Genomic DNA, 27,973 nt, shown 5'->3' with positions numbered 1-27,973 from the left:
GGCAGCGGGCAGCAGCGGGCCGGGCGGGTGCCCTCGCCCCGCGGGCCCCACTAGCGGGTGTCGGGTGCTACAGCGAGCGTCACGGAGCACACTGTGCTCATACGCGGTTAGGCAAAAAAGGGCTTGTAGGGCCTGGAAATTCCAGTGTTGCATTGCGGGGGACAACAGGCGCGTTAGAGACGCAGCAGGTGTTGAACCGCGAGGGCCCGCAGGGATGCGGAGCCTCTCGCCCGGGCGAGGGCCGCGCTGCTGAGCGGTACGGAGCCGCCGCCCGCACACACGCAGGCCGCCGAGGGCAGCCGGCAGGACGCGGCCGGTGTGAGGCGCCGCGGAAACCTCTACAGCTGCCTGCACAACACAAAACGTGAGGGAAATCACTCAAAGCGGCATGGCGTTTTTCCATTCAAACGGGAACAAGACAAAGGAGTCATTCCAGATGGAAAAAATGGTGTTCATAAGTTGACAAAAACAGCAATACATAATGAACTGAACAGTGAATGCCAAATTTACATCGGGCTTTGTTACGTTATGGGTCACGTATGTGCAACAGAAAACCTGCGTCCTGTAGCAGCAAGAAAACCCCACAGCCTCCCTGCCTGCCGGCCTCCCTCCCTGCCTGCCAGCCTGCCTCCCTGCCGGCCGGCCTGCCTGCCTGCCAGCCTCCCTCTCTGCCGGCCTCCCTCCCTCCCTGCCTGCTGGCCTGCCTGCCTGCCTGCTGGCCTCCCTCCCTGCCAGCCTCCCTGCCTGCCTGCTGGCCTCCCTCTCTGCCGGCCTGCCTCCCTGCCTGCCTGCCTGCCAGCCTCCCTGCCTGCCGGCCTCCCTCCCTGACAGCCTCCCTGCCTGCCTGCTGGCCTCCCTCTCTGCCAGCCTGCCTCCCTCCCTGCCGGCCTGCCTGCCTGCCGGCCTCCCTCCCTGCCGGCCTGACATTTCTCTCTCCGCTTCTGTGTCGGGCGCGTTTGAGCAGCGCCTCGGACCCGCCGCCAGGCCAGTGACGCGCGAGGGGGCGGCGCCCGCTCCCCCGCCCCAGCTCGCCCCCCCCCTCGCCGGGACTAAAGCCCGCGGTAAGGGCGGCGCCCGGAGGGGGCAGCGCGTCCCCGCCGGCGCCGCTCGAGCTGCGCCAGGGGCCCGCAGCGAAGCGCCCGCGAGATGGGCGGTGGGAAGCGCACGTCGCTCCTGGTCGTGGCACTGATCTGCAGCAACCTGGAAACGGTGAGTGCAACCAGCTTGCTTTCCAGGTGTTTTAAAGGATATTTTGTGCTCGGYGAAAGTAAACTAAAAATTAGGGACTGTTCGATAGACTCTATCTGATACTTGCTCCTACATCGGAGTTTTTTGTTGCTATTACATTTTTGCATGCGTTCACAAGTGACTCGCTTTTAAAATTTTCAGATAAATATTTCGCTTTGTATTTCTAATTTTCTACATCTTCCTTTTCAGATCTTTTCAGCTAACACAGGTAAATCTTCAAATTTTCTTTTTGCCTGCTTGTTTTAAATAGGTCTGAAGAGAACACATAAATTTCTGATTTTTATAAAATAAGTTCTAGCATCTTTATAAACAGAAATTGTCTTAAAGTCTGCTTCAGTTTAAAAAATATATGCTGATATCTTTACAAACTTGAAACACTCAGTTTTTAGGAGTCCCAATTCTATTAAACATTCATACAAATATTTGTACACACCACTTATGCCATGACCTTAGACTGAATCAACAAGAATCCTCAGCGGACAAGCTGTGCTGTTSCATGCAATACCCCCATAACTTCGCTACAAGGAGGCTTCAGGCTGCCCCGTACTTGCACTGTTATCCTTTGTGTCTCCAAAAAAAGAACAGAAAAAGCATTATCTCTAAGTGCTAAATATTTTTAATGCTTTGCAAAATTTTGTACTTTATTCAGTCTCACATTCTTTGTATGCTTAGAGCTCCTATATATAAAATGTAAATATTGACTATTTAAAAATGCGAGGAATGCAAGACTGCAAGGAATACACTCACAATTCATTTACTAAGCAGGGTGATAGTATATGTTTCTACATATACTGAACTGTCAGAGTCTTAAATGCTAAGTTATTTTAGCCATATTGTTGCAGTATTTGGACACTTACGGTAGCACATTATTCTTTTCATGATTTGCAAAATATACGTTTGATCCTATTCATGTGTAGAATACCATTGATACTGGTTGCATTTTCATACATGGATTATATCCAGTATTTTCAATGCTCTAAAAGTCAAAAAGAAAGAAAATAGTAAGGGCATTCTCAAATCTACRTATTAGAAAAACAATGAGTCAAACAATGCCTCCCTATCATGCTTTAAAAAACATATTTCTTTGAATAGCACATTAACAATACATTTTGACTTCTTTCTTCCTTGTAAAGCTTCAGAATATATTCATGTCATATTCTTCCTGCAATCAGAAGGGTCCAAAGTTCACTTTTTTTTTTTTAATGAAGGATAAACTTTTAAATAATGATACTGCAGCATAAGGGGCTTTTAAGAAAAATAGTTATCATCACAAAATGATATTACGAGAGCAAGCAGTAGTTATTACAGTAAATAATAGATTACAGAGTGAATGATGGAAATAGCATTCCAAAATTAGTGTAATGCCTGTCTTCTGAAAATTAGGTCACATAAATGTTTGATGAGGCACTGAACAATCTTCTTGTCAAGATTTGACTAAATTCAGAATTAACTAAAATGTTTTTCTGTTTTTTCTTTTTTTTTTCTCTCTCTCCTTTTAGGTTTCTCTATGTCTATATATGATGTGACATCAAGAAGCATTTATCTCAGCTGGCCCAAGTTCTCAGGAGCCTCTTCTTACAAAGTTACAGCTAATCCTGTGAATACTGTAGGCCAGTCATTATTGGCTCATTTTAGTGATGTTACTCTTAAAGGTACTCTGACTTCATTAATTCCCAATACTATTTACGTTATACAAGCAGAAGCCATTGACAAGAATGGAATTATTCTGGCTGAAACACAGATTATGCAGTCGACAGGTTAGTAAGAAAGGCTTTATGCAGTATAATTTCCATTGACCCCAGTAGGATTGGGATTTCATCCTGGATATTTCATCATACTTTTAGGGATAGCTGCCATGCTTGTTGAAACCTTTTGCTCATTTCTCTATTGAGTTCAGTATTGGCCTAATTAGCTCTTTTTCCCTTTTTTTTTTTTTAATATATATGTGTTTCCCTGCTCGCCCAATCAGACTGTAGCTTTCTGAATCACCTACCCTGGTTTTCATTACAAATGCAGATGTGAATCTATATTCATTTTTCAGTAATGACAGTGAGAAATGGTATTTTGGTTTCATAGCAAAAGGACTCTGTAGCATGTAAGTCATTGATGGATGTTACAGGAGAATCTACATAAACCAAAGTCCTTCTTTTTTGTTTCATCACTGAAATGCAGTTGAAAAAACATTGCTGAAATTCTATTTTTTAAATACTTTAACTGACAAGTTTTAGAAATAGACATTATTTTTTCAGTAGAATTTGTATCTTCTAAAAAGAGTAACTGAATTGCAATAAAAATTTTAAAATATGTTTATCCTGATAAGTTTAAAAATACCTCTCTTGCTAGCTTACTCATGGGAGAACTGATTTAAATTACAGAATATTAATGTATTATTTCTGATACAAATGAAGTGCTATACATTCTCCACTTTGCCTGTGGGTAAAGAACTCCCTTAGGCTTGCGTCAATGTTTTCTGTGTAGAATTTTTTATGGATTGTTATTAAAGACAATATTTTAAAATGAAAAAAGAATCGTAGTGTAGTAGCTGACAACTGTCCTAAAGATAGTAAGAGACAAATCTGCAAAATTTTTGCAGGTATGGTCATACAGAATATGTATTACCATTTTCACAAATGGGGCAAAAGAAGGTGTCTGAGTACAGCTGAAAGAGAAAATGCTTGGGTCTAAAACAGCAGAGGTAATGCTCGTGACACTTGCAAAGGTCTCTGAAATTCCAGGTTAGCTGCCCTGCTATCAAGATGTTTGCCTCAAGGTGCATACTGACATCCCAAATACTTTTTCATTCTTTTTCCTAATTTTAGGTGGGATACACCTTCATTTTACCTTCATTTTTCTCTTCAAGTCTTTTGCAGTCTTGCAACACATGGGCTTGCTTTATATATGCAGATTCTAGTAGGAAAACCCTGATTACTGAACATAAATTGCATGTAATTAAGAAGCATGCCCTCTTGTAGTCACCTTTCTGACTACCCTGCATGACTCAGTTTCTCAATGGCCTGTAGCACAGGGCATTAGGAAAGCATTTAACTGCAACGTTTGCTGTGGCATGTTACTGTATAGCTGATTAGACCTGCTCTGAGCAGGGGGCTAGACTAGATGACCTCCAGTGGTCCCTTCCAACCTAAATTATTCTATGATTCTGTGATATAGAAATACCTATGATACACCATCCTACTTCAGATTGTTTTGTATAAACATCCACTTCTTGTTCGTTATTATATAGCTAATTGGCTACAGAGTAATATAAAAGAGAGACCTCCTAGTGCAATCTAGGTTAAATAGTGGTCATTTTCAATAGTGTTTTCTAAGGTACTGAAAGTTTTTCATTAAAAGATGAAAGTTAATCTAGAACATTCAAGACCCCATGTATTTTGTTAATGTTCATTTAAACTTGTTTCAAACCTGCAGCAAGATCATTTGGGGAAATGCAGTGCTCTGTGGCTATGCTGGGACAACTCCAGGGAAGTCAGTAAAATGCCATAAAGAATGATTCTGGTCTCTTTTTACCCTGTCTGTAAACATTTCAGCCCAGCAGTTGGCCATTAAGCATATGAGAGATTAGATAAGAAAGAAAGAAAATACTAGTTTTGATTTAAGAAATCAAAAACTGACTTGCTATCAGCAAGTCTAACTAACTGACTATCAGCAACATATAAAGAGGAATGACAAAAAAAACTTGTAAAACAGGAAAAGYGTACAAAGCCACATCCTCCACGGTACCTATCATATTAATTGATACACAGGCTTTCATCTTGAAAGACAAATGTGTGGTCATACCAGTAGCAGATCTTCCAAGAGTTCTCAAACATTACACAGTTTTTCAATAGTCACTGCACTCCAGGCACTGAAACTGTTTCCTGAAACAAAAGTCATTACATGTTATATTATTTAACTTTTTAAAGTCAAATAAAAATTTAGATTTAAAATATTAATAGAAAGTACAGACCATTTGTTCTTATCAGTCTCTGAGCAGTGCTCAGAGCACTCAACACTTCACAGGGCTCAGTTACCTAACTTCAGCATGTCTGTTATTTCCCTTCTAGCTCCAGACATACCTGTTATTGACCAAGCTTATTCAAAACTTAGCAACAGTATCACAGTGGAATGGAGAGCTGTTCTTGGGGCCACTAGTTATCTACTGACTGCACAAGATGGAGATTCCTTCATTGAAACTACAGTCACAAATTCACCAGGCACAGTGACAGGATTGAAAGCTGCTACCCTGTACAGAATCACCATCAGATCTATAAATTCAGGTGGAAGAAGCCAACCTTCACCTTCCAGAAAAGCAAAAACAGGTGGACTTTATTTTTATTTAGAAAGCTGTAATGTTATTATAGTTAAAGCATTCATGGCTCCTAAAATTTCCTTTATTTCTGAAAATATCTGGAACAAAACAAACAGTATAGTCCAGAGGTATACCAGTACTGAATTATTATAATGTTGTATTTTAAACTGTATGGAGCAAATTAACCTTGCAGTTTTTGAGAACTAGAATTTGGGTGTCTGACTTAATGACCAGTATACGAGCCTGAATGAAAGTTTACTTTGTGACAGTACTTAAGTTAAACGTTCAGAGTTTGTATGAATGTATGGATTTTATTTCAACAAAAGACTTGATTATTTCAACAAGACAACTTGAGAGAGTGAAAGAAAAGGAGAAACAACTCGAAGTATAAAATAATAAGACAATGTAAAACTTAGAGGATAGGAAACGCAGTATCTTCCTCATTCCTCTACACACTCACCTTTCATGCTTTGGCATATGGGTTATATTCTTTTTGCAAAACTGTAGTGTCACGATGGAGGTACCAAATCAATTTCCTCATCTATTCTGTTAATCTTGCATTAATTTACCCTTCTGTTTTTGTTATCAGYGAATTTGTCTCAAAGAGTTTGATGATTGTCATTTCTGTGTTTGAATGTGGAATTTGGTTCCTTTAAACACGTTATTAGAAATCCAAAGGCTTTATCAGTGCTCTTTCTCAACAGTCCTGGCCGCTCCAATCCTGTCGGTAAGTTCTCCGAGCTGCAACTCCATTGCGGTGAGCTGGAAAGCTGTGTACATGGCAGCAGGATTCTCTGTGTCCCTCATGAGGTCYGATGGTTTGGGCAGAATGCTGAAAGAGAACACCACCAATACCTCCTTGATATTCACAGATCTAGACCCAGGAACTCTCTATACTATCAAGGCATATGCCTGGAATGTCAATGGGATGCCTGGAGATGATTTCACATATAACCAAAGAACAAGTAAGAAAATTTTTGAAACCAAAGTAAGAATATAAAAGCCCACTAGGAAGTATATATGTATACATGTGACTGTTATATTTTTCAGTGAACACTGGGCAGATTTTCAGCTCATACAAATTTTATCCTCACCTCAAAGTTCATGGAAACTCTGAGATGGCTAAATTTAATGAATATAACTGAGGCAAAGATATCATTAACTACCACTAAAGTTTTACCTGGGACAGAGCTGGTTAAAGATTACATAAACTGGAACTGATTTAAGGATTTTTCTGTCTGTGAACAACAAATACTCAAATAAAGCATGAAATTTCAACAGAAAGTTTTGTGTCAGTACAAAACTAGAATTCTCTCTTTAAAAATGTATGTCGCTTTAATATGAATAGGGTAATATCTGCATCACAAAAATTATATTTAGTTTGCAAGTTCTGAAAAGATCATGTCTGTAGGCCATATGCTAAGTTGTATTTACAAGTTTTCCAAACTGTTACACTGTAGGTCCGAAGGCACCAGCGGATGTTCAAGTAGCTTTTAATAGTGGCACTTTAAGAGCTATTGTTTCTTGGATGCCAACAGAAGGAGCTCTAACTTACAGTGTGATAGCCTCCAATAGACTCTTGAAATTGAAGTGTAACACGTCTTCTACCTCCTGCATGGTGCCATCACTCCAATGTGGATCAGAATATTCTGTTTTTGTCATAGCACATAATGATGCTGGATCCAGTAAACCAACTGTTGCAGTAAACTTAAGAACTAGTAAGTGAACAATTGATCTTTATATAGCTTATAATGTTTTGATACATATGTCTTTAACTTCAAATGCAAATGAATCCATTACAATTCATGAGTGGTACTCAAGTAGTTATTTCTGCTTCTGTGCATGAACTGTCTCATGTATCTTCTGATTTCAGGGAGAATAGTCTAAACTTTCTTCGTTCTTCTGTGAGAAAACCTGGAATGGTGTATGTTGTTGGCTGAACCACTAAGCCTACATTTTCCTGTTATCAGAAGTAACCATTCTAAAGTCAATTTCCTGAGCGTAAAACAACACAAAACACTACAAAACCCCCACCTATGTCACCTCAGTCACATATTGGGAGAAATCTGTGGGGAAAGAATAGCTTTGAGGACTAGCCCTAGGCTGAGAACTGGGAGGCTAGATCTAGGAGTTACTTAGAAAGCAGGTCACAAATAACCACTTCCAGCTAAAGCTGCACCACAAATTAAGATATAGTCACAGGCCATTGTCTGGTAGCAGCTTTATGAAGACAAAAGGTTGGTATTCTCAGCTACTTATCACCACTGCCACGTCAGAGGGTATTGCTCCCTGACCTGTTGGAAGTATTACACGTGTAAGCAAAATCTAAACCATTTTTGTTAATACATGCTACTTTAAAGATACAATATTCAAATTATTAAATGTAACCTGGTTCATTTTGACCTCTTATTAATATGAGTTAGAAATACTCACATAAGCAACTCAGTAGATCTAATAGGATGAGAGCTGTGGGCTGTAATCTTTCCAGTCAAAAGTGCTTCAGCTAGATGATGTATCTTCTAAGAGCAGTGAGCTAAACTTTTAGAACCAGAAAAAAAGGGAAGAAAAGTGTTATTAAAACAAAAAACATGGATTTTGCAGTTCCATGTGAAATTCTAGGATGGCACCAAACAGGAAATCTAAGCAAAAGACCAGTATATTCAGACACAGACACAATGAGTTTCACACCAGTATGTAAAGGGTTTTCATAAAAAGGCTTTCAGATGCCAACTGCTGTTCAAGGTAGTTTGCCAAACGTCATCCAAAACTACAGTTTGTGAGCACAGAATGTGCCAATTCCTTTGGAATACTGCCTAGTGACTCTGTTGTTGTTCACAAGGGCTCCTTGTGAACAAGCAAATCTTTTTTATGTAAGCAATCAAGGTAGCATCTCCTTTGTTCTATAAAAATGATACTCACTGTTCATCTAAATGTAAATAGCTTTCTCTGTAAAGCCAGATGAGTTGCTGTTTTCTGCTAACTATTCAAGCTGTGTAGATAAATTCTGTATATCCCTCTTATTTTTTTCCTAAAGTATAACTTAAATAACTTAAATATTCTAATTCTTTCCCATCTTTTTTTAAATGTTGTTTTCAGTCCCTTGTGCACCAGGAAGTATATCAATTGAAGAGGATGAAACTGGTATCCTGTTGGTATCATGGTCTAGCGTGAATTTTGGTCGTTATTACGTGGTTTTTGTGAAAAGCGATGATGGCTTGGAAGTGCACTGCAACACATCCCATACTCAGTGCCATTTCCAGTCAGACTGCGGCTTCACCTATTTCATTAGCGTCTTTGCATATAACAAGGCRGGGCAGAGTCCTTTAGGTGATGTATTCAATTACACTACTGGTAAGTAGCAATGTATTTTTGCACATTAATTTAGATCCATTAGCAGTATTTAGGGTAGAGCTGACTGGACATCTTTATTGAAAGATAATTAATTAAACCTCTATTTTTATTCAATTCTTGGCTAAAACATAGAAAGATCAACAGAAAGAAACAACACTTCAAATTGCAGTTGATTTTAACTTCAGTAGTCAAATGCAACAGCACACTTACAGACTTGAAACTAGTTTAATCTAGCAATGTCTTAAACTTCCTCACAGTCAGTTTTCATATTTGTAAAATGAAAAAATAACCAGTTCATCTGGAAATCGTGAAGGATGTTGTGAAAGTTACTTGGATAATTTCTAGATGCTTTTGAAATTTTAAATCAAGAGAATACATAATACAAACATCTGGGGTTTGCATGTAGCTTTTTTTTCTGTAATTAATGGCTTATTACAGATTGCTATWACCCTTCGAGTATATAGGAACCTATATATTCGAATGCCTTCTTTTGAAGTGGAAGGAGGAATACTGAACTAATTCAAAAAGTAAGTTTGGGATTAATGAGACTGTGTGCATAAGACATCTTTGGAGATTTAATATATGAAGAACACCAATAAATGAAACACTGCTTTATTTAATGTCAATTTTCAGTTCACCTCAAGGTTTCCATCTCTGTCATTTGTTTTTAGCGCCTTGTTGCCCCAGCGACTTCAGTGCCGTGGTGGTGTCGAGTGACACGCTGCAGGTTACCTGGTCTCCTGTCCGTGGTGCTGAAATGTATGAAACCAGAGCTGCTGACTGGACCGGCGTGGTGCTCTGCAATGACACGGCCCCGGCGTGCACCTTATCGACTCTGCGGTGTAGCACCCAGTACAATATCACCGTTTATTCTTTCAGTGAAGTCAGGGGCAGCAATAAGTCATGTGCATCTAAATATGTGGCAACAGGTATTATGATCATTTTTATTTTCCTCAGCAGAATAAATAACTAGACACTGCAGTGATTCATGGGTAAAAAGCATTGAGCGCCAAGTTACTGTAAATGATAATACTTCCAGTAGATTTTTTTTTCCCATTGTTAAAAAAAAAAATACTGTAATCAGAGACCTAAAGAGGGGCTTGGATTGAAAGCTACTGAATGCTTCAAACTTTTGAAAATCAAATTTACAGTTCAACTTATCTTTGTATGTAAAACCTTTAGGTTGTCAGTTCTGTCAAGAGTTCTAAATTCTCACCAGAAATAACCATTTAAGAATCACATGCTGTTCCAAATCACTTTGCCTACTCTAACTGGAAGTTAATATTCATGTATACTTTATATAGTATGCATAAACAAGTACTTTATATATTGTTAATATAAAATCTTTCAGCTCCTTGCAGTCCTGAAATTAAAAATATCTCAAAAGACGCTCTTTCTGTAATCAGCGTGTACTGGCAATCTAATAATGATGAAGCTACATATATCGTCACTGCCAGAGGAGAGGCTGGATTGTGGCACTGCACAAGCTCTGGAAACTCCTGTACCATAATTAATCTTCCCTGTGGATCTGTTTTCTCTGTTAGTGCTATAGCAAGATCACCAGCAGGACAGAGCTTACCAAGCTACAGTGTCCCTTTAGAGACAGGTATGTGGCAATTGTATATAATAGAAAATATTTAGCACTAATATTACAATATTTATATGTGTCTCTTTTGGCTTTTTCTAAATTGCACTCTCTGCACTGCTAGATGGTATGTCCTGTGACTAAATGTATGTGTATATGTATGTATGCGTGAGAAAGAAGGATCATCTGGCAGGTGCGTCATACTGAGAAACCACAGTACAACCAATTATAATTTGTCACAGCTAATTAAAATATAGGAACATAATCCACTAATATATTGCATAACTTCCTTGTCAGCACTTTGATTATTAATATTATCAAGAGAAGCACTGAGGTGATGTCCATATCAAGAAACTAAACAGTATCAAAGCACATCCTACCACCATTCATGCTGTTAATCTGTTAGCACAGTTTTGGCCTGTACCACTTACCCAAACAATTCCCAGGCATGGTTATGGGATTAACATATAAACCAGAATTCATTTTCAACAGGCAGTTTGGCTGTGGCCATCTTATTTTGTAGAGTAAAAGAGTTTAAACAAAGATAGAGCTAGGCTCAGCCATTTGACTTGAAGGGTAGCCTGAGATTCTGATCACAGATTTTATTAATTTCTAAGATCCTGATGAACAATCCTCATAAAATAATTGCAGGGTAATAACTCTTGTAGATAAATTGGTCTTATCTTGACATTGTTTATTAGATGCTTACCACTTTGCCAAAATAGTCAAATATTTTTCAGTGTGCTAACATTTGCCTGAAAAGTATGCAAATTTTCATACCTTTCCTCTTCATATATTATTGTAGTTRTAGTCCCTGAAAATACATTCAATTTCCCCAGTACAAAGGAGAATTGACTTCTATTTTTTTATTCTTTTTAAGCTCCTTGTTGCCCTAATGACCTGACACTAACTCAAGTGACACAGTCTGTAACAAATATCAGCTGGTCCGTTGGGATGGGTGCACAGACATATGTAACGACATTGGAGTCTCCAAAAGGACAGGCAAAGTGTCACACTCTTCAAAACTATTGTCTCCTGGGATGCATCACATGTGGCACCAACTATACAGTATCTCTGAAAGCAGTCAGTGAAACTGGTTTGACATCCAGTTGCACCTATCAAGGATATTCTTCCAGTACGTAAATAATAAATGCAATTGGAAAGAAAAAAAAAATCAACATGTTACTTTGCATGTTGTGTTCCTCTCACACAAATAGTGTAGCTGAGATTAATCCAAACAGGGAACAGCAAGTGTATTAACTATTTATTTAATTTCATGTATCACTTGTAACTGCCATCAGGTGGCCATATAAAGAAATGTTGACAACAAATATAATTCAATTTTGGAGCCCACAGATGGATCCTAGTGTCTCTAAGTAGTCCTAATGCCTCCACTGTCAGGAGAGAGCAACAATATTCCAGTGTATTTAAAAAAAAWTTATTTTTTTTTTTGAATTCCAGCTTCACAGTGTGGGCCTGATGGAACATTTTCTTTCCTAGTTCATTTGAAGAGTTACTTTGGCTTTCTGTGAAAAGATAAACATTTCTTATTGAATTGTTGGTATTTAGGATAATAGTAATTATGTCATCTGCTTTTAAAACTTGCTATGAGAATTTACAATGTATTGTGAGTTTATAAAATATACTTATTGATATCCGGCTTATTTTATTAGGTGCTTGCTGTCCTTCTGGGGTGAAGCTATACAGACTTGGCAATAATGGTATCCGGGTACACTGGAGAGCTTCTGAAGAAATGACAACTTACAATACTGACCTATATGGCTCAAAAAGCAATTTCACCTGTGCCCCTCACTCAGGTCTAAGTCACTGTGATATCACTGAGATACCTTGTGGGGATGTCTACTCAGTGGTAGTAACTCCRGCTACTGCTAAAGGGCTGAAACTTACACTTTGTCCTAAAAATATATATTCAGGTAAAAGTTAAAACTTCTTTGAACCCCGTAGTTTTGTTCTTGCATGCTAGATGGCTAAAATGTAACCAGAGGTTATGCCAGAAAAGGCAGTGTGGAGCAGAACTTTTCTATGCCAGTGCTGACTCCAGCATAATGTTTATAGGTGCTATCTTGCAACGTCTATGACAGGAGCACCACAAAAGCATTTTGGGACTGGGTGTAGAATTTTTTTTTTCCCCTGAATGTAGTTCTTGCATAAGGATCACTTGCATTTACCTACACAGATGCTTAACTAGCTTATCAACAACCTGGCATGGTGAATAGGGCAAGGTTAATTTTCAGTTAGGATACTAGTGGTTAGAATACAGAAGCAAATAAATGAGAATTTTGTTTTTTTGTTTTCTGATTTGTTTTATGGTGTTATTGTTTTTGAATATAGAAACAAATCAAGGAACTTTTGTGAACCACTCCTACAGAATAAAGTGATGGACATTTTAAATAACAATAGTTTAAAGTGGTGGTAATTTCCTTGGGAGTCCTTTCCCAGGGTATAAATATAATCATTACAAAACTAATACCATCTGATGAAATTGCACAGTTGTATAACATGGACTAAATTCTACAGACTACTAATGTTTTTCAGCTTACAACCAGACACCTAACATTCATACTACTGCTTCATGTCATTTCAGTAACTTGTTCTGGAAGCTCTGTTGGAATGGGTAAGAGCACAGAGTATATTAATTCCAAATCCATAGTGTTTATAAAACATGTTAGCATCATATAACCTTAAACACCAAATCAGGTGTGAATAGTATATACTTGATAGTCAAGGCTTGTGTTAGTGCCGTGCAGTTCCCCCTTCCATCATCTTACAGTGCATCATTAAAAAATCTTGTTACCTATATTGTGGCCTGTACACTATCAAGCCATTCTACACTGTTGCATGATATTTAATATTTACCTAGTTGCACATAACAAAAAGAAAGTTTATCTTTTAAAGCTTAGTCATATCCCATTATAAATTTAATGAATAGATAAATAACCCACATGGGGCTTACATCAACCTATTCTACCTTATTTCTCCTGGGGTTTCAAGTGCACAGTCTTCTGCTTCACTTCCCCATTTAAACTGCTGGAAGCAACTTCAAAAACAACTATTAAAACAAACATTTCTCAAAAGTTGTTTTTCCCTACCTGAAATGATCTGAATTTCTGAATTCTGTTACAGTGATTTATAGAGGAAAGAGAAATGCATAACAACATCTCTAAATGGAAATTCTGTTTCAGATAAGGAGGTAAGTCATGATTCAGATTAGGATTTACTAGTCAAACTTTTCCTGCTGCTATAAATTTCTGTGATTGGAGGGATAGCCTTCATATTTAATATAACTGATTTGTTAAAATACATCATATTTATCTCAGACACCTAGTGTTGTCTACTCCTACCACTATCAATACTAGATTTGTATATTGATTTGTTCTCTCCTCCACTTACACCAGTAAAACCTGTCTTTCACTTAACTCATTTCTAATACTATCTTGTAGTTCCCCAGAAGAGCCCTCTAAACCCAAACAGATGAAGATACTCCCTCACAAGCACTCATTTATTTTCTCTTTTTGCCATCTAAGATTACTCATTCTTCCAATGAAGTACTGATGTTCCGGACTACTTACTTCCCTTGACTCAAAAGCAGCATGGCGAGAAGTCACTCTGTAACAGTTTGTTGCTGACCTTTTCCCCSCCCCCAAGGTTGATCGGCTTCTTGCTGTTCTCCCACAACTATCCTGGGTGTTGAAGATGTTGGTAACACCATTCTTTAAGTGCCCTTCTCAGTCTTTCTTTCCCTGGAACTGGAAAGATGACATCTGTAACTAACTGCAAGTCATACCTACTTGAGGACTGGGAGGAAGGAAGCTGAACAGCTAGCCGTATCTGTTACCTAAACCAGGACATCAGATTTGAGCAGCCCCAACTCTTGTGATAATTTTTTAAAATACACATGAACATTTATGTGATACATACATGCACAGATACCTAAGTAATCTTGAACTATATTTTCCCCGTAATGCAGTCAATTTTAGAAGCTGTTCCAAGCCAGTTAATCAGTAGGTGTGTTCTAGACCTAATGCATCAACAAAAAAGACTGAAATAAAGATTAAAAGAATAAAATTTAACTCCTTTTTAAAAGAATTAGGAGAAGCAGTTTAGCTGCACTCAGAGGTAGTTTGAAGCCTCATCAAATATTCTTAGGCTATTTAATTTTAACTTAAAACACAATCAGCTGATTAAAATCACTGATGTTATTTAATCATAGATGCCTTCATTAAAGTTTATTTAAACTGTTTTCTATTAAGTAAATCATTTTAAAGATGAATTGTAATTATGCAAAGATGAATAGTTGCCAAAAGAAAAAGCTCACTGTTCCAAAAACAAATTATTTCTATTTGACATAGAACAGCTCAAAAATTAAATAGGTTGTTTTCAGTCTACTAAAGAAACTAGCAAAATCCCTCTGTACTTCAACTGCATCAGGATTTGACCCAAAATCATTGAAGTTTTTTTAGAAGTGGTTCCCCCACCCAACTACTGTTGCTTGGGGGGGGGGGAGGGAGACAAGACACTGTAGATACTCAAGAGTGGTATTTAAATACTGTCTTAACCTTCTTAGTAATTGGTGGACCTGGAGAAGCCCTTTCACTTGGGTGGATGTCTCCCATATGTAAAGTTATCCACACTTCGCAGAAGTCCAGAAAGGGCTCAAGCATCTACCAAAACCAGTGGAAGTCACTTAATTCTTTTAGGTTCCCTTTAAGAGCTCTTGGCTACTTGTATACCGTCCTTGACTAAGTACAGAAATATTCAGCTGTAAATAGTAAAAGCATGAGCTCAGTAGTATTTCTTCATCAGCATATAAATGAAAGTATAAAAAGCATGGATATGCATGTACTAAATACTCCCACATAGTGAAATCCCACAGTGAATGGCCCTGCCATTCAGGTTACCTTTTTCAATACAGATAGACAAGCAAAATATCACTCATAACAAGTTCAGAAACCAGATACACGTAAGTCTTTAGGTATTTACACCGATTACCTGCATAGTTATGTGGCAATAGGTAGATGTGAATCTCTGGGGCCACAAATCCTGGATCGTTCCCTAAAATAAAAGAATGCCACAGTTTTCTACTTCTTTGTATTTGAAATACTGTACAATTAATTAGGTAGTATCTTTAAAGGAAAAAGGTAAAAGCAAAGTAGAGGTGCATTTCTTTAATTAGTATTAGTAGTCCATATAGTACTTATCTTTGGAGCCACAAGAAATTTCAAAGCCAGATTAGGCTTCAAGAGGAATGACTATCCAGCTATGTAACCACGGACACATGCTACAGACACATGGCATACAGTGGGAAGCCCAGGTTCATAATGTTCAGTCTGTTGCACTTTCACCCTGAAAACTTAGAAGCTCTGTAGCCATACCTCCTGGGAAAACTGTTACAATACCTCTAATCAAAATTAGCAGAAGTTTCCTTCTAAGGATCAGGAGCCAAATGCCCACTGCAAACAGACTGCTAGCAACTGCATCAGACCAGTAAGCACTGAAGACCCCATTGTTCCTTCTGCTGTTAAGGAAGATCATATAAAAGAAAATGGCATCAGACATACCAAAATGCATTCAAGAGTCCCTGGATCCAAAACCAAGAGCTGTAAGATATTAAACCTCAGTGATGACTTAAAACAGGTGTCTTGGTTTAAAATTATTTTTTATGGACCAATGTAACTTCTTTGCCACTCATGAACATTGTACTATCCATTACGTTGGTGGCTTAAGTACATCACATGGATCCAATCACTGGACATTCTGACTCCACAAGTCAGAAAAGATTATTTATTGAAGAATAACAGCAAAGTCCTCAAACTCTTGCCCCTGTAAGAAATACTGACACAGGCTGAATGGTATTTGTCCAAGCTGTATCAAAATGTTCATTACCCTTATTGTAAAAAGGCAGTTCTTTCCACTTTAAAGTCAAAGATCTCATTTCTGAGATCTTTGGATTTTGCCTGTAAATAAACCATTCCTTCAACATAGTTCCTAACACTGACAGGGCAGAAGGAGCACTGAAGAAACAGAAGGAAATCACTATTAATTTCCCAACTGAACCTTACAGCCTCTTGCCTGATGAGGTCTTACAGCCTTTCTGCCTGAGGATGTGCTCATTTTAGACACCTATGGGCTCAAGCTCAAAAGCTAATGAGACCAAAAGAAGCTTTCTAGTGACAGACAAGGTGTTCCCTTTAAAAAAAGTTAACCTCATTGTTTTGAAAGAATCCTTGGAATCTCCTGGGAACTTGCAAAGGCAGTTCAGTTCCAGTCATCATCCAGTCAGGATATTTTTAAACGACCATTACAGCTTTTTTCCTCCCATACTAAATAGGAACTCAATAGTTTGGGGTTTACATGGCAATGGAGAGAACTCTTGCATGTTTAAGGTTTCAAGCTCAAATTTACAATGTAATTAATATAACAATATATAGTCAAACGATACCTGAAGGACCTCAGTACTAATGTATTTCTAATACTGGCGATCATGACAACAGAGGAAGGGAAAGTAAGAGCAAGGAAGAAGAAGAAGAAGAAAGTTTCTTATTTTTGCTTAAGTATTATGGAATTAAGTATATTGTAATATATTGTTAGAAATCTGAAACACTGTTTGCTCTTTTTTCTTCCTGGAGGATGACAACTTAAGAGCTGTTTTACTACAGTACTCCTCTTTAGATTTATGATACATACTGAGGAAGTGAATACTCAGAGAGGACAATGTTTTTTAACAAGAAAAATAACATTTAAATATCATACCTAGATGACCTGCATCACACAGAAGCAAAAATGCACAAACATTAATTTATTTCCACCTTCAGGCCTCTTCATGACCATGAATGAGTCATACTTAAGCTCTTCATATTTTCTGGGCTATTCCATTTCTTTGTCAGTTATATCTTCTTTATATGGTACCTATTACACGAAAGTCCTGATTTATACAAACCATTGTTTCATTTTGAAATGAAACATGGAGGAACCCAAACATTCTTCAACTGGCAATGAACATGCAGGGAAAAGCTGACACTCAATACAAAGGAATTAATTGAGAGTTTATTCCAGATGGTTCTCCTCACTTAGTATACAAGTCATCAGAATAATCTATCAAATAGAGTTGGACTTTAATGATATGATTTTTGTATAATGCATTTTGGTTTTTGCTTCTAACAACCTGTTTAAAAAAAAAAAAATTCTGCCAGAGATGAAATGTTCAGCACAAACTGCAATCCTTACTATTTGTAGAAAATATGACTTAAAAAAGGACACTATCAGGTAATTTGTATTTTAAATGTTTACACTTATAAAAATGCTTTGGAAGCTTGAAACTGAAATTTTTTGTAACGATTTTCTTCTTCCTACCTCCCTCCTCTGATCTTAAATGCCTTTATTACCCCAGAATTATCATAAATGACAGTGTAGCTGCTGATTAAAAACATTAAAAGACCACAAATAGATAAATTGTGTTCAAAAAAAAAAAAATCTTCCATGGATGTTTTCAAACAAATAAAATGCATAGATGGCTATGGTACTCATCCATCAACCTTAACAGTCTCCCCTTGAGTTGAGGTAGCCTTTCTAAAGGATTACTAAACAAGCCCCAACATAATCTAAATCTTTGCATCAAAACCACTATATCCTTGAAAGCCCACTCTCAATTTAACACCAGTGGTGATCAACAACATAATACATTTTAAAAGGTTCTGAGAACAGCAGGTACAGTGGACATAAATGTTAGTTCTAAATCTGCAGCCCTCAATGTACATTGTATGCACATAAATATCTCAGCTATAATACACATTCAAAATCCATCCCTAAAAAAGCCACACTATTATGTAAAGCACAGCCATGCTAACTTCAGGATATAAACCATAATTCCACATCTACAAAACAAAAGTAGAATTAGTGGCAGTTTATTGCCTCATACAAATTTAACCAACATGGCAACCATGCCAAAGGAATTAAAACATTTTCAGGACATATGTACAGACTGTACATTTCAGAAACATTTGAACAATAAAAATGCAAGGACAATCTCTGCATTATGAATTAAACTAAACAAATGGTTTGAAACCGTCAATGCATTGAATGGGTTTACAAAGGCACTTCCCTACCCAAAATTGGAAATGACAATCTGCAGCCTAGAGGGAGGTTGGAGAAGAGTGCTCATCAACTACTGCACAATCTCAACTTTAAGAAAAAATAAGCAGGATTTAATCAAACATTTATAGGATTCAATGTGATCCACTTCTGAAAGAGTTCACACAGTTTCATCTTTGTTTTTATGTTGCTTTTCTTGGCTCTCTTGTTCTGTACTTTGGCTCCTTCGACGATCGTGTTTGTCCGAATGGTCCTTGCTATCACTGTGATCATGTTTGTGGGAACGTTCTTTGCTTCTACTACGCTTTCTAGATCTTTCTTTGCTGGGACTGTGGTCTCGTTTCCTGGACTTCTCAACACTATCTGTTCTTCCTCTGCTTCTGCTTCTACTTCTTTTATTTGATTTCTCTTTACTTTCATTTTTATGTTTACTTGATTTCTCTTTGCTCCTGCTTCTGCTGTGCTTACCTGTATTCTTACTTCGGCTCCTACTCCTATGCTTTCTTTCCCTGCTTCGACTTCTACTATGTTTTCTCTCTTTTTTGGAATCCCTCTTGTCATCACGGTGTTTCTTGTCGTCCTTGTCATCTTTGTGTCTTCTCTCTTCTACATCACCTTTACTTTTCCTTTCTTTTGACCTTTCTCTAGATCGATCACTATCTTTTTCCCTCTCACTACCTCTTTCCCTGTCATAATCTCTATCTTTTTTCCTGCTTCGTTCATTTTCTTTCTCTCGCTCCCTATCCCTGTCTCTCCGATCTCCTTTCCTGTCACGACTTCGACTGCGGCTTCTGTGTCTTTCCCTGCTCCTGCTTCGCCTCCGTTCTAGTGCACGATCAGTACTTCGAGATCGCCGCCTTTCTTTTTCCCTCTCCTTAGCTTCACGTTCTAATCTTTGCCGCTCTCTTTCTCTTTCTAGTTCTCTATCAAAACTAGATGATCCATGGCCTTCCCGATGATGACTTCGGCTTCTGGATCTTCTGGGAGACCTCCTGGGGCTAATGGATCGTCTTGGAGACCTTTTAAAATAAAGGATATTCAAATTAAAACAGTTTTAAGTCAAGTGACCTTATTTATTTTCCAATTAATACTTCATAACTACAGTCTATATTTAATCTTAAATACCAAACAGCCTGTAAATATTACAGTATCATCTGATCATTTTAACCATTAGCATCTATAAATTGTTTTGCCCGTTGCCTCAAAACCTATCCCACTAAAAGGGGGACATGATATTCCTAATAGTAAGTTCAATATTGATCTTTCAACGTTAATTTTCAAAATAATATATATATAACCTTGAACGTCTACGTTCTACATGCCGATCTATTTCTTCCATTCCCTCCTTGCCATCTTTCTTGATTTTTCTAGGTCTGCTTTTAATTTGCTGGTCAATAGTTTTCTGGACTGGCACAGGAATTCTTGGAAACAACGTTGAAAACCATTCAAGCTTAGTGAGGAAGGAACGAAGCATCTCCCCGATGGTCATGACGCAACCCCCACCTGCCTTCACATCCAGGTCCTACAAAATACAAACAAAAAATATCCTGACGGTCAAAAACGTTCTTTACTGGTTTTCAAAAATAATGCTGCTATATTACTGCCCTTTTGAAGTCTCATGATTATGAAAGTTTACTTGTCTCATATTCTAATACATTTCCTTAGAAAAATTCAAATTCTACGCCCTTTGGAGTTGGCAATATACGTTACAGATAGGGAGTGGATCTTAATATATATGCATGCAGGCACATACTAATCCTGCAGCCATCTGGATGGTAAGGGACTGTCAATGAAGAGATTAACGTGAAATCCCCTTACACAGTTTGGTTATATGGTATGATTTTGTACTTATTTAAATGCCACAAAGTTGAGAAGTCCTCTCTTAAACTACATGTAATACTTCATTTTGTGGATGCACAACTGTGTACCATCATACCCAACCCTGTGGCCTAAATCATTTAAGAACTACATCATTGCCTATCTAAAAATGATCATAGAAAAATTTGTAGTACAAAATGGCATCCTAACAAAATTGGAAGCAATAGCAAACCAACTGCCATGAAGCAGTGAGGTTTCTAATTTAGAAATATGTAAAAAAATAAATAAATGAACAAATAATTGGAAACGCATAATCCATGATGACCATTGTCTCTGAAAAGGGTCATTACCGCATGAAGGCCTTCTTGCTATGCCCTCTCACAGCTCAGGACATGTTAGTCAGCTATTGTCAGTCCCAAACCTATAGTGCAAGCACACAAGGAAAGTGAGATTTGTTATCTAAACAGGAAGAGAAAATCTAAATGTAAAACTGCTTGCACTCACACACATTTAAGTGTTCAGATATACAGTATTTCCAAATATAATCGCTGCAGAGATCTAAAGAAGAAAAAAATGAGTTAAACGTAGCACCTGGAGAGTACGTACAGTTAAACAAAATAAACATAAGAAGCATTTTGAAAAGTAACTCTGTATCCTGGGAAGTTTTTCCTTTTCACAGCAGCATGACAAAGGTGAACTGTTTCCACATATTAAGATTTATGAACTGGAGAAAAAAAACAAAACTGTAGATTGAAATAATTCTTATATGTATCTGCTTCATCTTATGAGTTTGACCAGGACTGTCAAGAAACTGTTAGAAAAACAGCCCCAAGCACTTTTTCCTACTTAACAAAAACACTACTGAAAGCAGCTGGGAAAGATCAACACTAATTCCAAAAATATATAGGGATGTTTTAAACAACAACAAACATAAATATATGCTGATAACCAATATTAGAGCAAGAACTGAAATGTATAAACTAAAAACTATACTTTGAATAATGAACCAGTTAAGACCTGCACACAAATAGCATTCTTAATCACTTTATCATCCTGTGAAAGAGGTTTGTGGGACCTTGAAAAATGATTCCACCCCGATCTTCCCCCAAAGTTATAATGCAACATTTCAGAGAAGAGTTACTATATAACATCACCACCTGGGGGAGAAGGAGGATATCACAGCTATGCAATCAAGACTTACATGTTTTGATTTTTATTACAAATGTACAATAACACAGGTTTACCTGGAATAACAACTGTCTCCTTTGCACAGTGTTTTTGATATTTAGCATGAAAGCAGCTGTTTAAAATAAATACACTGTATTGTAGTCAGATATGGGTATAATTAACACTTTTTAATACAAGTACTAGGTCATTGGCAACTATGACATTTGGTGTTTCTAGAATTAGAGGTCTCATACCACAATGAAGCGGGAAAGTGATCTTTCCTGTTCCATCCTTAAATCTAATACACAATTTAAAACTCACTCAATAAATATAAATTGCAACAGTATGCAGCAGACTGAATATTCAATTTCATATACCTAGAAACCTCATCCACATGATCCTACTCCATTTCTCCAGCCAGTAAATCAGGGCTATGATACAAAAGGATTATCAATCCTTTTTTAAAGTTTATTTTCCTGTTGTACCGCATAATAATGCTTCTTTACTGAACTTCCAAAGTTAGCAACTTCCATTGCTTTTTATTGCCCCATTAGCAAAGACATTAAGGCTGGTAAAAACAGCACTATCTTATGCAGTAATTAAGCTGCTTGCTTTTCCTCAGAAGAAATTTAGTCTTTAGTAATGCCAGTAAATGAAAAATAACCAGAGAGATTTTTGGTAATATTCTGAAAGATGAATGTTGGTTTCTTCTACATTCTTCCCACTGTTCTATGTAAGCACCAATTCCCCCTGTCCCCGTAATAAATGCAAAGACAAATTTAGCACTCTAGGCACACTTAGTATACCTTGTTTAAAAATAATTATTTTTCTAATCTAAAAATGCATAGATACCACACTCATACAGCCTGCTGTCTGCATCCGATTTCATAAACTTGTTTCACATGACCTTGTAACAACTGAGACAATAACATACTAAACAACGGAAAAGACTGTTAAATCTTTGAAATCCAAGAACAAGAAACCAGGTCCTAGCTCAAACCTGCTTCCCACACTAATTAATGAAATTAAAAGAATACAACACTGTAGCATTCAAACTACAACAAAGTTTATCAGACAATATTTAAACCTAAAGTAGTAACATGAAAAGAAACAAAAGAAAACAAATTATTACCCTCGCGGACATACCTCTTCATCATCAAGAAAGGATTCAAACCAGTCCCATAGATCTGTAGGTGGCTGTGTGTACCTTGAAGTACAAAAAGAACACAGAATCTTAATACAGTTTTCTGTATATTAAGCGAGTCATCAGTTGATTATATTGATACTTACCTAATATACATAAATCCAAGAGCCCTAATGTATGGAGAGTCTGTATGAGTTATAAGGCCCATCACTTGCTTACGGGTAAGTTTCAGTGTAAATAATTTGTAGAGCAGACAAAAGGCAGTAGATACAATTCCTCCAGTTCCAACACCACGTACCTTTAAACAGAAGAAAAGTTAGATGACAACATAGGAAGTTGCAAAGACCTTATCCTGAATCTACAAAAGAACATAAGCACTAACACAGGATAAAATCTAAATCTACAGACAGAACTATGTGAAAAAGCATCACTACACAGTAGCCTCCACAGCTTCAGATCCTCTGGAAGCAAGGGGAATATATCAATTCTTTATAATAAATACTTTCTCAGCTAGGGACTGACACAACATATGAACAAATTTTAGCTATGCTTGAGGTATTTATTTACCAGACACAGAAAAATTTAAGAAGGCACGTACTTCTACTTACCCCTCCGCACATCCCTGTCTGGCCTGCTGTTTTTCTACTCCCCTTTTCCCATGGTTCAACATGTGTAACCTAAAAAGAGGTGGGGGAAGGAAAGAAGGAACAAACAAACAAAAACACAATGACAATTATAACCTCCATAAAATTTAACTGCCCAAATAAAACAAATTCAAACAATAGATTTCCTGTATCAGTCTTAAACAGCTTGTCTTTTCCTGACAAATTCAAGCACAGGTCTGCTTCGTCAATAAAGTAAAGCATTTGGCTTTTTCATCCATAACATTAGAAAAAATGATAAACAAAATCATGGGTGAAACTTAAAACAGCCAAAACAATCAACTATACTTGTTATATACTCCAAGTTCAAATATTTTATGACTAAAACTTATTGTTATTTTTTTCAGTGGTGACTATACAATTACCTGTATTTATACTGTCTCTTAACAAGTTTAGCGATACCTGCTGATGACAACTACACAAAGCAGTCTACAGTTTCATATTCATAAATCTCATTTATGCAGTGAGATTAGCAAGAGATTTGAGTATTACCTAGATTTAGGAAAAAAGACATCTATAAAATATAATATTTTAATCTAAAAAGCCGGTGGGTTTTTTTGTAGACTGCAACAATGCTCTGAGATAAAATGGTCTCCTAAGTACTAGGAGTGCCCAATCCAAATCTTTTCAGATGCACTCAGACACTGAAGAGATGACTGCAAGAACATAGCTAACCAGTTTCATTCCTTATATTTGACAATAAGAATCTTAAGCAAGTTAAGAACCATAAAACCGCCCAAGCTACATAAAAGTAGTGAAATCCAAAGAAGTAACATCTACATTAATGGGCAAGTATATTTCCACCAAAAAAAAGGAAAAGAGGGAAAAAAAAACTTTAAAAATAATTAAAAACAAGACAAAAAATACAGTGGTGTTATGCTGGATTGAAGATAAGTAAGAGCTTATAACCAAGCTGCACTGCAGTTTAGAAAATAAAATAATTTAATAGTATATGACACAAAATTAATTACATACACAATCACGTGAAATCAGAGACTTACTAATATTCAAAGTGACTAAACTTTTTTTTGACTGTTGCTATCTTACCATAATGGGAAGATGACAGATATCAGTACTATGGAATTCAGAATTCCAGTATGTCCTCCCATACTATTAGCATCACATGAGAAGTTCAGAAATATGAGGTAAATAATATTGCACATCCATCTGTTTATGGTTTTTCCTTGCACAGGACATGTACTTTTCAGTTAAAAAATTAAGGATGACACTTTATCACCATGGTAGTCTTCAAACTACAGTTATGTTTATTGGCCACAATCAAAACGAACAAGCCGTTTTTGACAGATTTAAAAAACAAAACAGAAGACAATATTCATTTCAAAAAGCTTATCATTTTAAGTCTTGATCTTGCAAAGATTGTTGCATGTGCTTAACTTATTGGAAGCATTCAGAATAAATGAAATTGAGCACAGGCACAATGTTGTAAGATCAGGGATAGAGGAAGAGGAAGTCACCCACTTTGCAGATACAGAACTGAAACAGATAAACATGAGACCAATTCTCCAAGTGAATTAATTTACACATCCATACGGAATCTAGATTTTCACTGATGGTCCCTATTGGTAGCCTGTGTGACTTAAGGCCATTTTTCCTGAGACTCCTGCCCCAACATCCTGACATTTTTAGAACAAGCCATATATTTTGATACCCAAAACAAAGACAAGCTCTTCTGAAAATACAACTACTGTGGTGGATACTATGCTCATTAAAAGAAAAAATATGATCAGCAATTGTTCAACATTATTCAGGAATCTTAAAACAGGAACAGAATTAAAATCTCCTGAATACCAACAAATGCCTTAACCATCATGCCGTCTTCTCCCTCACATCTATTATACATGAATAAGGAAGAGTCTGAGTTTTCTCTTTAAATTGCAGTTTCTAGCCAAAATAACTGAAAAATTCACTAAATAAGATTTATTTACATAGGATTAGTCAAAGTTTTTCTCCAGTTTAAGATTAAGCTATTTACAGAATTAAACACTTTTAAGACAAGCAGACAAAACTATTTCAACTATTGTAGTTGAGCTCTACCAATAAAATAAGATAAATCATGTCAAATATTTCTAAGTCTGAAAGTGTCCATTTAAAACTATTTACTCAAATTTTCTGCAAATATGTTTCTTTTATCAAATTTTCACCTCTTGACTTCATTGGCAAAAATAAGCCTTGCTTCTGATTGCATTCTGATAGTCAGACAGAACATGATCGGTCCTACAACTTCTTGAGCATTCGCAGTACTGTTCTCAGAAGCGATTATTTCTACCTCACATGCAGCAAGTGGTATGTTAACTGAACAGAAGTTTTATCCAAAATTATGTTACTGTAAGGATTAGGAGAATAAGTAGTCCATTCTAAATGACAGACTGAAGGCAGAGAAGGGCTGTCATTTAGAGAAAAAACATTATTATTTTGTAGTAAACTAATGCCCAAAATCTCAAAATGCTTCTGTGGAGTTGTTTTTCACAATAATAGTGCACTTTAAGTAACTTAACTTGCCCTGGTTAAATCAGTTGAAAAGGCCACTTTTTTTTTTTTTTTTTTTGAAGTATATTGAAATCTACTCAGTGACAAAACAGCATTGTCAAACAGAATCAACCCACCTCAGAAAACTATCTCAATAACCTCTAACCTGCTGACTGAAGATAGCAGCCCAAATCATCTAAGTTTTGCTCACATTATCAGAACAAAGAATGCAGCTGTGTTGATGAGCATTAATTATGCATACCTCCACCTGGGAGACTGGCTTGGTAGAAGCCTCGCTGCAAAACTGATTCAATCCTGCTAACAAAACAAGAACTGAGACATAGGTGCACTGATATTTTAAGTTATCTTCCCAGCACATCCAACCTAATGCCAAGAGCAGCACTACAACGAACTAGTTTTTGATGGAGGGGTTCCTTAATCTCTGAGGAAGAAGACCATATGCGAACTCCTGTTGAAACCTACTGTCACCATCACACCTTTTGCACAACAACAATACAGTGTGCTAGCAACTTCGAGGTAGCAAGGGCTGTTTGCCTCTAGAAGTGTGATGCAGATCGGTCCCCTCCCCACTCTCTCCGGCTAAGGGAACAGCAATCCTTAGACGGCCATTTCATCCCCACCGCCCTGACTCAGGCTGTCCACTTCAGAACTAAGTTGAAACTCCGTAGTTCTAAATCTTATATAAAACACCTTTACTTCATCAGAGAAAGAAGAATGCACCTTAAACTCTCTGGATCAAGCAAGAAAAAAAAAAAAAAGAGTTCCTCCTATCCCTTAGCACAGGATAAAGGGTAGGGTCCAGGAACTCAGAGAGAATCCGTAGGCCGCAATGAAAGTCTCCCCCCTTCAAAAACCGCGGCCGCAGAGAGGCTCGGGGCAGGCGCCAGAACGGCCCCGAGAAGTCCCTGGTGCCCAGGGCGCGGCCCATGGGCTCACCTTGAAGTAGATCTCGTCCACCACCTCATGGTACGTCTTGAGTTCGTAGAGCTGCACCTTGAAGTAGGGCGACGAGAGGATGTTGGTGAGAATCATGGGGTTGAGGTTCATGGTCTTCTCGTTCCCCCAAAGCGGCAGCACGTTGCCCTGCTTGCCTGAGGCCGCCGGCTTGGGGGCTCCGCTCTGCAGCTGCTGTTGGGCCGGCGGCACGCAGCCGGCCTGGTGCTGGGCCACCTGCTGCCCCTGGCAGTTACCGGCGCCTACAGCGGGGCTGTTGTTGGCCATGGCGGCTCAGGGCGCCGGGGAGGGGTAGCGGCACGCGGCCTGCAAGGCGGACGGGCGGCCGCGCTACACCACAACACGAGCTGCCGAGCCGGGCGCTGCCTCCGCCAACTGCGAACAAGATGGCGGATACTGCGGAAGTGACGGTTTCGCCTTCCGGGCCCGCGCCGACCAATCCCCGCGGGGGGAGCGCGGCCCGCGCCAGGGCGGGGGGAGGGGACGGGAGAGGAGGGCGCGTCCCCCCTTCCCTTCCCCCCGCCCTCAGCGCCTTCGCGCGGCCGCGCGCGCCGCACCGCCGGCGCCTCAGAGAGCGAGGGAGGCGGGAGCCGCCCCTCTCACTGGCACCTCTCGCTTCTGAGCCGCCCCTAGCCGAAAAAAGCCGCGTTTCCCCCGCCTAAGGCTCACCTCCGCCCAGGGCGGCGCCTAGCGACGCAGAGCGCTCAGGGCCGGGCCCTGAGGCGAATCGCTGCCAGCGCCGCGGAGCCGGGCTGCCGCGGCCGCCTGCGCCGCTAAACGGCGCGGAACCGGGCGCTTCGCGGGCTGCTCGGCTAGCGGCACCCCTGTGGTCGCTGGTAGCGAGGCGGGGGTGCAGCCGGGGAGCGCGCACGGGGAGCCGGGCTCCTCGTCTGGGTAAACTTGAGAAGCTAAGAAATAACGACGCACCTGTTCCGCGTGCGGGGAGGTCCGTTGAGGTGTGCGTGGAGGCGGCGTGCCCAGGGATGTCCGTTGAGGTGTGCGTGGAGGCGGCGTGCCCAGGGATGTCCATTGTGTGCGGAGATGGCGTGCCCAGGGATGTCCGTTGAGGTGTGCGTGGAGGCAGCGTGCCCGGGAATGTCCGTTGAGGTGTGCGTGGAGGC

General features: G+C 38.7%; 5 protein-coding genes across 8 annotated transcripts in view; 2 read left to right on the top strand and 3 right to left on the bottom strand.

The window, feature by feature from the left end:
- STXBP3 (syntaxin binding protein 3) overlaps positions 1–8,092 on the bottom strand; it is a 34,067-nt gene extending 25,975 nt beyond the window's left edge. For 2 of the 3 annotated variants that reach the window (XR_003257070.1, XM_026087897.1), the window contains exons 1-4: positions 7,988–8,083; positions 6,015–6,386; positions 5,044–5,123; positions 2,106–2,224 (exon numbers count right to left, since the gene is read on the bottom strand). Coding sequence is in view for 2 of the 3 variants with exons in the window: in XM_026087897.1 (XP_025943682.1) it covers positions 2,106–2,127 (22 nt within the window). In the remaining variant the exon portion in view is untranslated. Of the gene's footprint in view, positions 1–2,105; positions 2,225–5,043; positions 5,124–6,014; positions 6,387–7,987 lie in introns of all 3 variants that reach the window. The other variant, XM_026087896.1, reaches the window with a different exon arrangement.
- On the top strand, positions 1,146–17,981 carry FNDC7 (fibronectin type III domain containing 7). Its single transcript, XM_026087895.1, has 13 exons — positions 1,146–1,209; positions 1,438–1,456; positions 2,748–3,005; positions 5,310–5,564; positions 6,259–6,519; positions 7,015–7,272; positions 8,651–8,905; positions 9,577–9,834; positions 10,257–10,511; positions 11,371–11,625; positions 12,164–12,424; positions 13,096–13,125; positions 13,635–17,981. Exons 1-13 carry the CDS (start codon positions 1,147–1,149, stop codon positions 13,661–13,663), a joined length of 2,457 nt encoding a protein of 818 aa, XP_025943680.1. The 5' UTR covers position 1,146; the 3' UTR covers positions 13,664–17,981.
- A 415-nt stretch (positions 17,982–18,396) lies between these two features.
- PRPF38B (pre-mRNA processing factor 38B) lies at positions 18,397–27,247 on the bottom strand. Of its 2 annotated transcripts, none has more exons than XM_026087898.1 (6): positions 26,835–27,247; positions 23,337–23,405; positions 22,875–23,026; positions 22,731–22,791; positions 19,898–20,121; positions 18,397–19,618 (listed from the first exon to the last, which is right to left on the bottom strand). In XM_026087898.1, exons 1-6 carry the CDS (start codon positions 27,117–27,119, stop codon positions 18,760–18,762), a joined length of 1,650 nt encoding a protein of 549 aa, XP_025943683.1. In that variant the 5' UTR covers positions 27,120–27,247; the 3' UTR covers positions 18,397–18,759. The 2 variants fall into 2 exon arrangements, with proteins under 2 accessions (XP_025943683.1, XP_025943684.1); XM_026087899.1 differs by lacking the exon at positions 26,835–27,247 and adding an exon at positions 26,140–26,158.
- Positions 27,248–27,484: 237 nt separating this feature from the next.
- HENMT1 (HEN methyltransferase 1) overlaps positions 27,485–27,973 on the top strand; it is a 21,805-nt gene continuing 21,316 nt past the window's right edge. The window contains exon 1 of the mRNA XM_026087835.1: positions 27,485–27,920. The gene's annotated coding sequence lies outside the window, so the exon portion shown is untranslated. The remainder of the gene's footprint in view (positions 27,921–27,973) is intronic.
- LOC112976525 (histidine-rich protein PFHRP-II-like) overlaps positions 27,511–27,973 on the bottom strand; it is a 3,536-nt gene continuing 3,073 nt past the window's right edge. Inside the window, exon 3 of the mRNA XM_026087886.1 lies at positions 27,511–27,760. Within this exon, the coding sequence (XP_025943671.1) occupies positions 27,511–27,760 (250 nt within the window). The remainder of the gene's footprint in view (positions 27,761–27,973) is intronic.

The sequence above is a fragment of the Apteryx rowi genome, unplaced genomic scaffold (assembly GCF_003343035.1).
Source record: "Apteryx rowi isolate R43461 unplaced genomic scaffold, aptRow1 scaffold_74, whole genome shotgun sequence".
Classification (NCBI taxonomy): domain Eukaryota; kingdom Metazoa; phylum Chordata; class Aves; order Apterygiformes; family Apterygidae; genus Apteryx; species Apteryx rowi.
This window is presented reverse-complemented; position numbering and strand designations above follow the sequence as displayed.

Bases quoted from the DNA above. Each gene is read 5' to 3' on its own strand.
- PRPF38B (XM_026087898.1), bottom strand. From the start codon at position 27,119: ATGGCCAACAACAGCCCCGCTGTAGGCGCCGGTAACTGCCAGGGGCAG. The intron at 23,027-23,336 runs GTAAGTAGAAGT...TTCTGTTTAAAG, and splicing joins AGACAGGGATGTGCGGAGGG to GTACGTGGTGTTGGAACTGG. The intron at 19,619-19,897 runs GTTATATATATA...TTATTTTAAAAG, and splicing joins GTAGAACGTAGACGTTCAAG to GTCTCCAAGACGATCCATTA.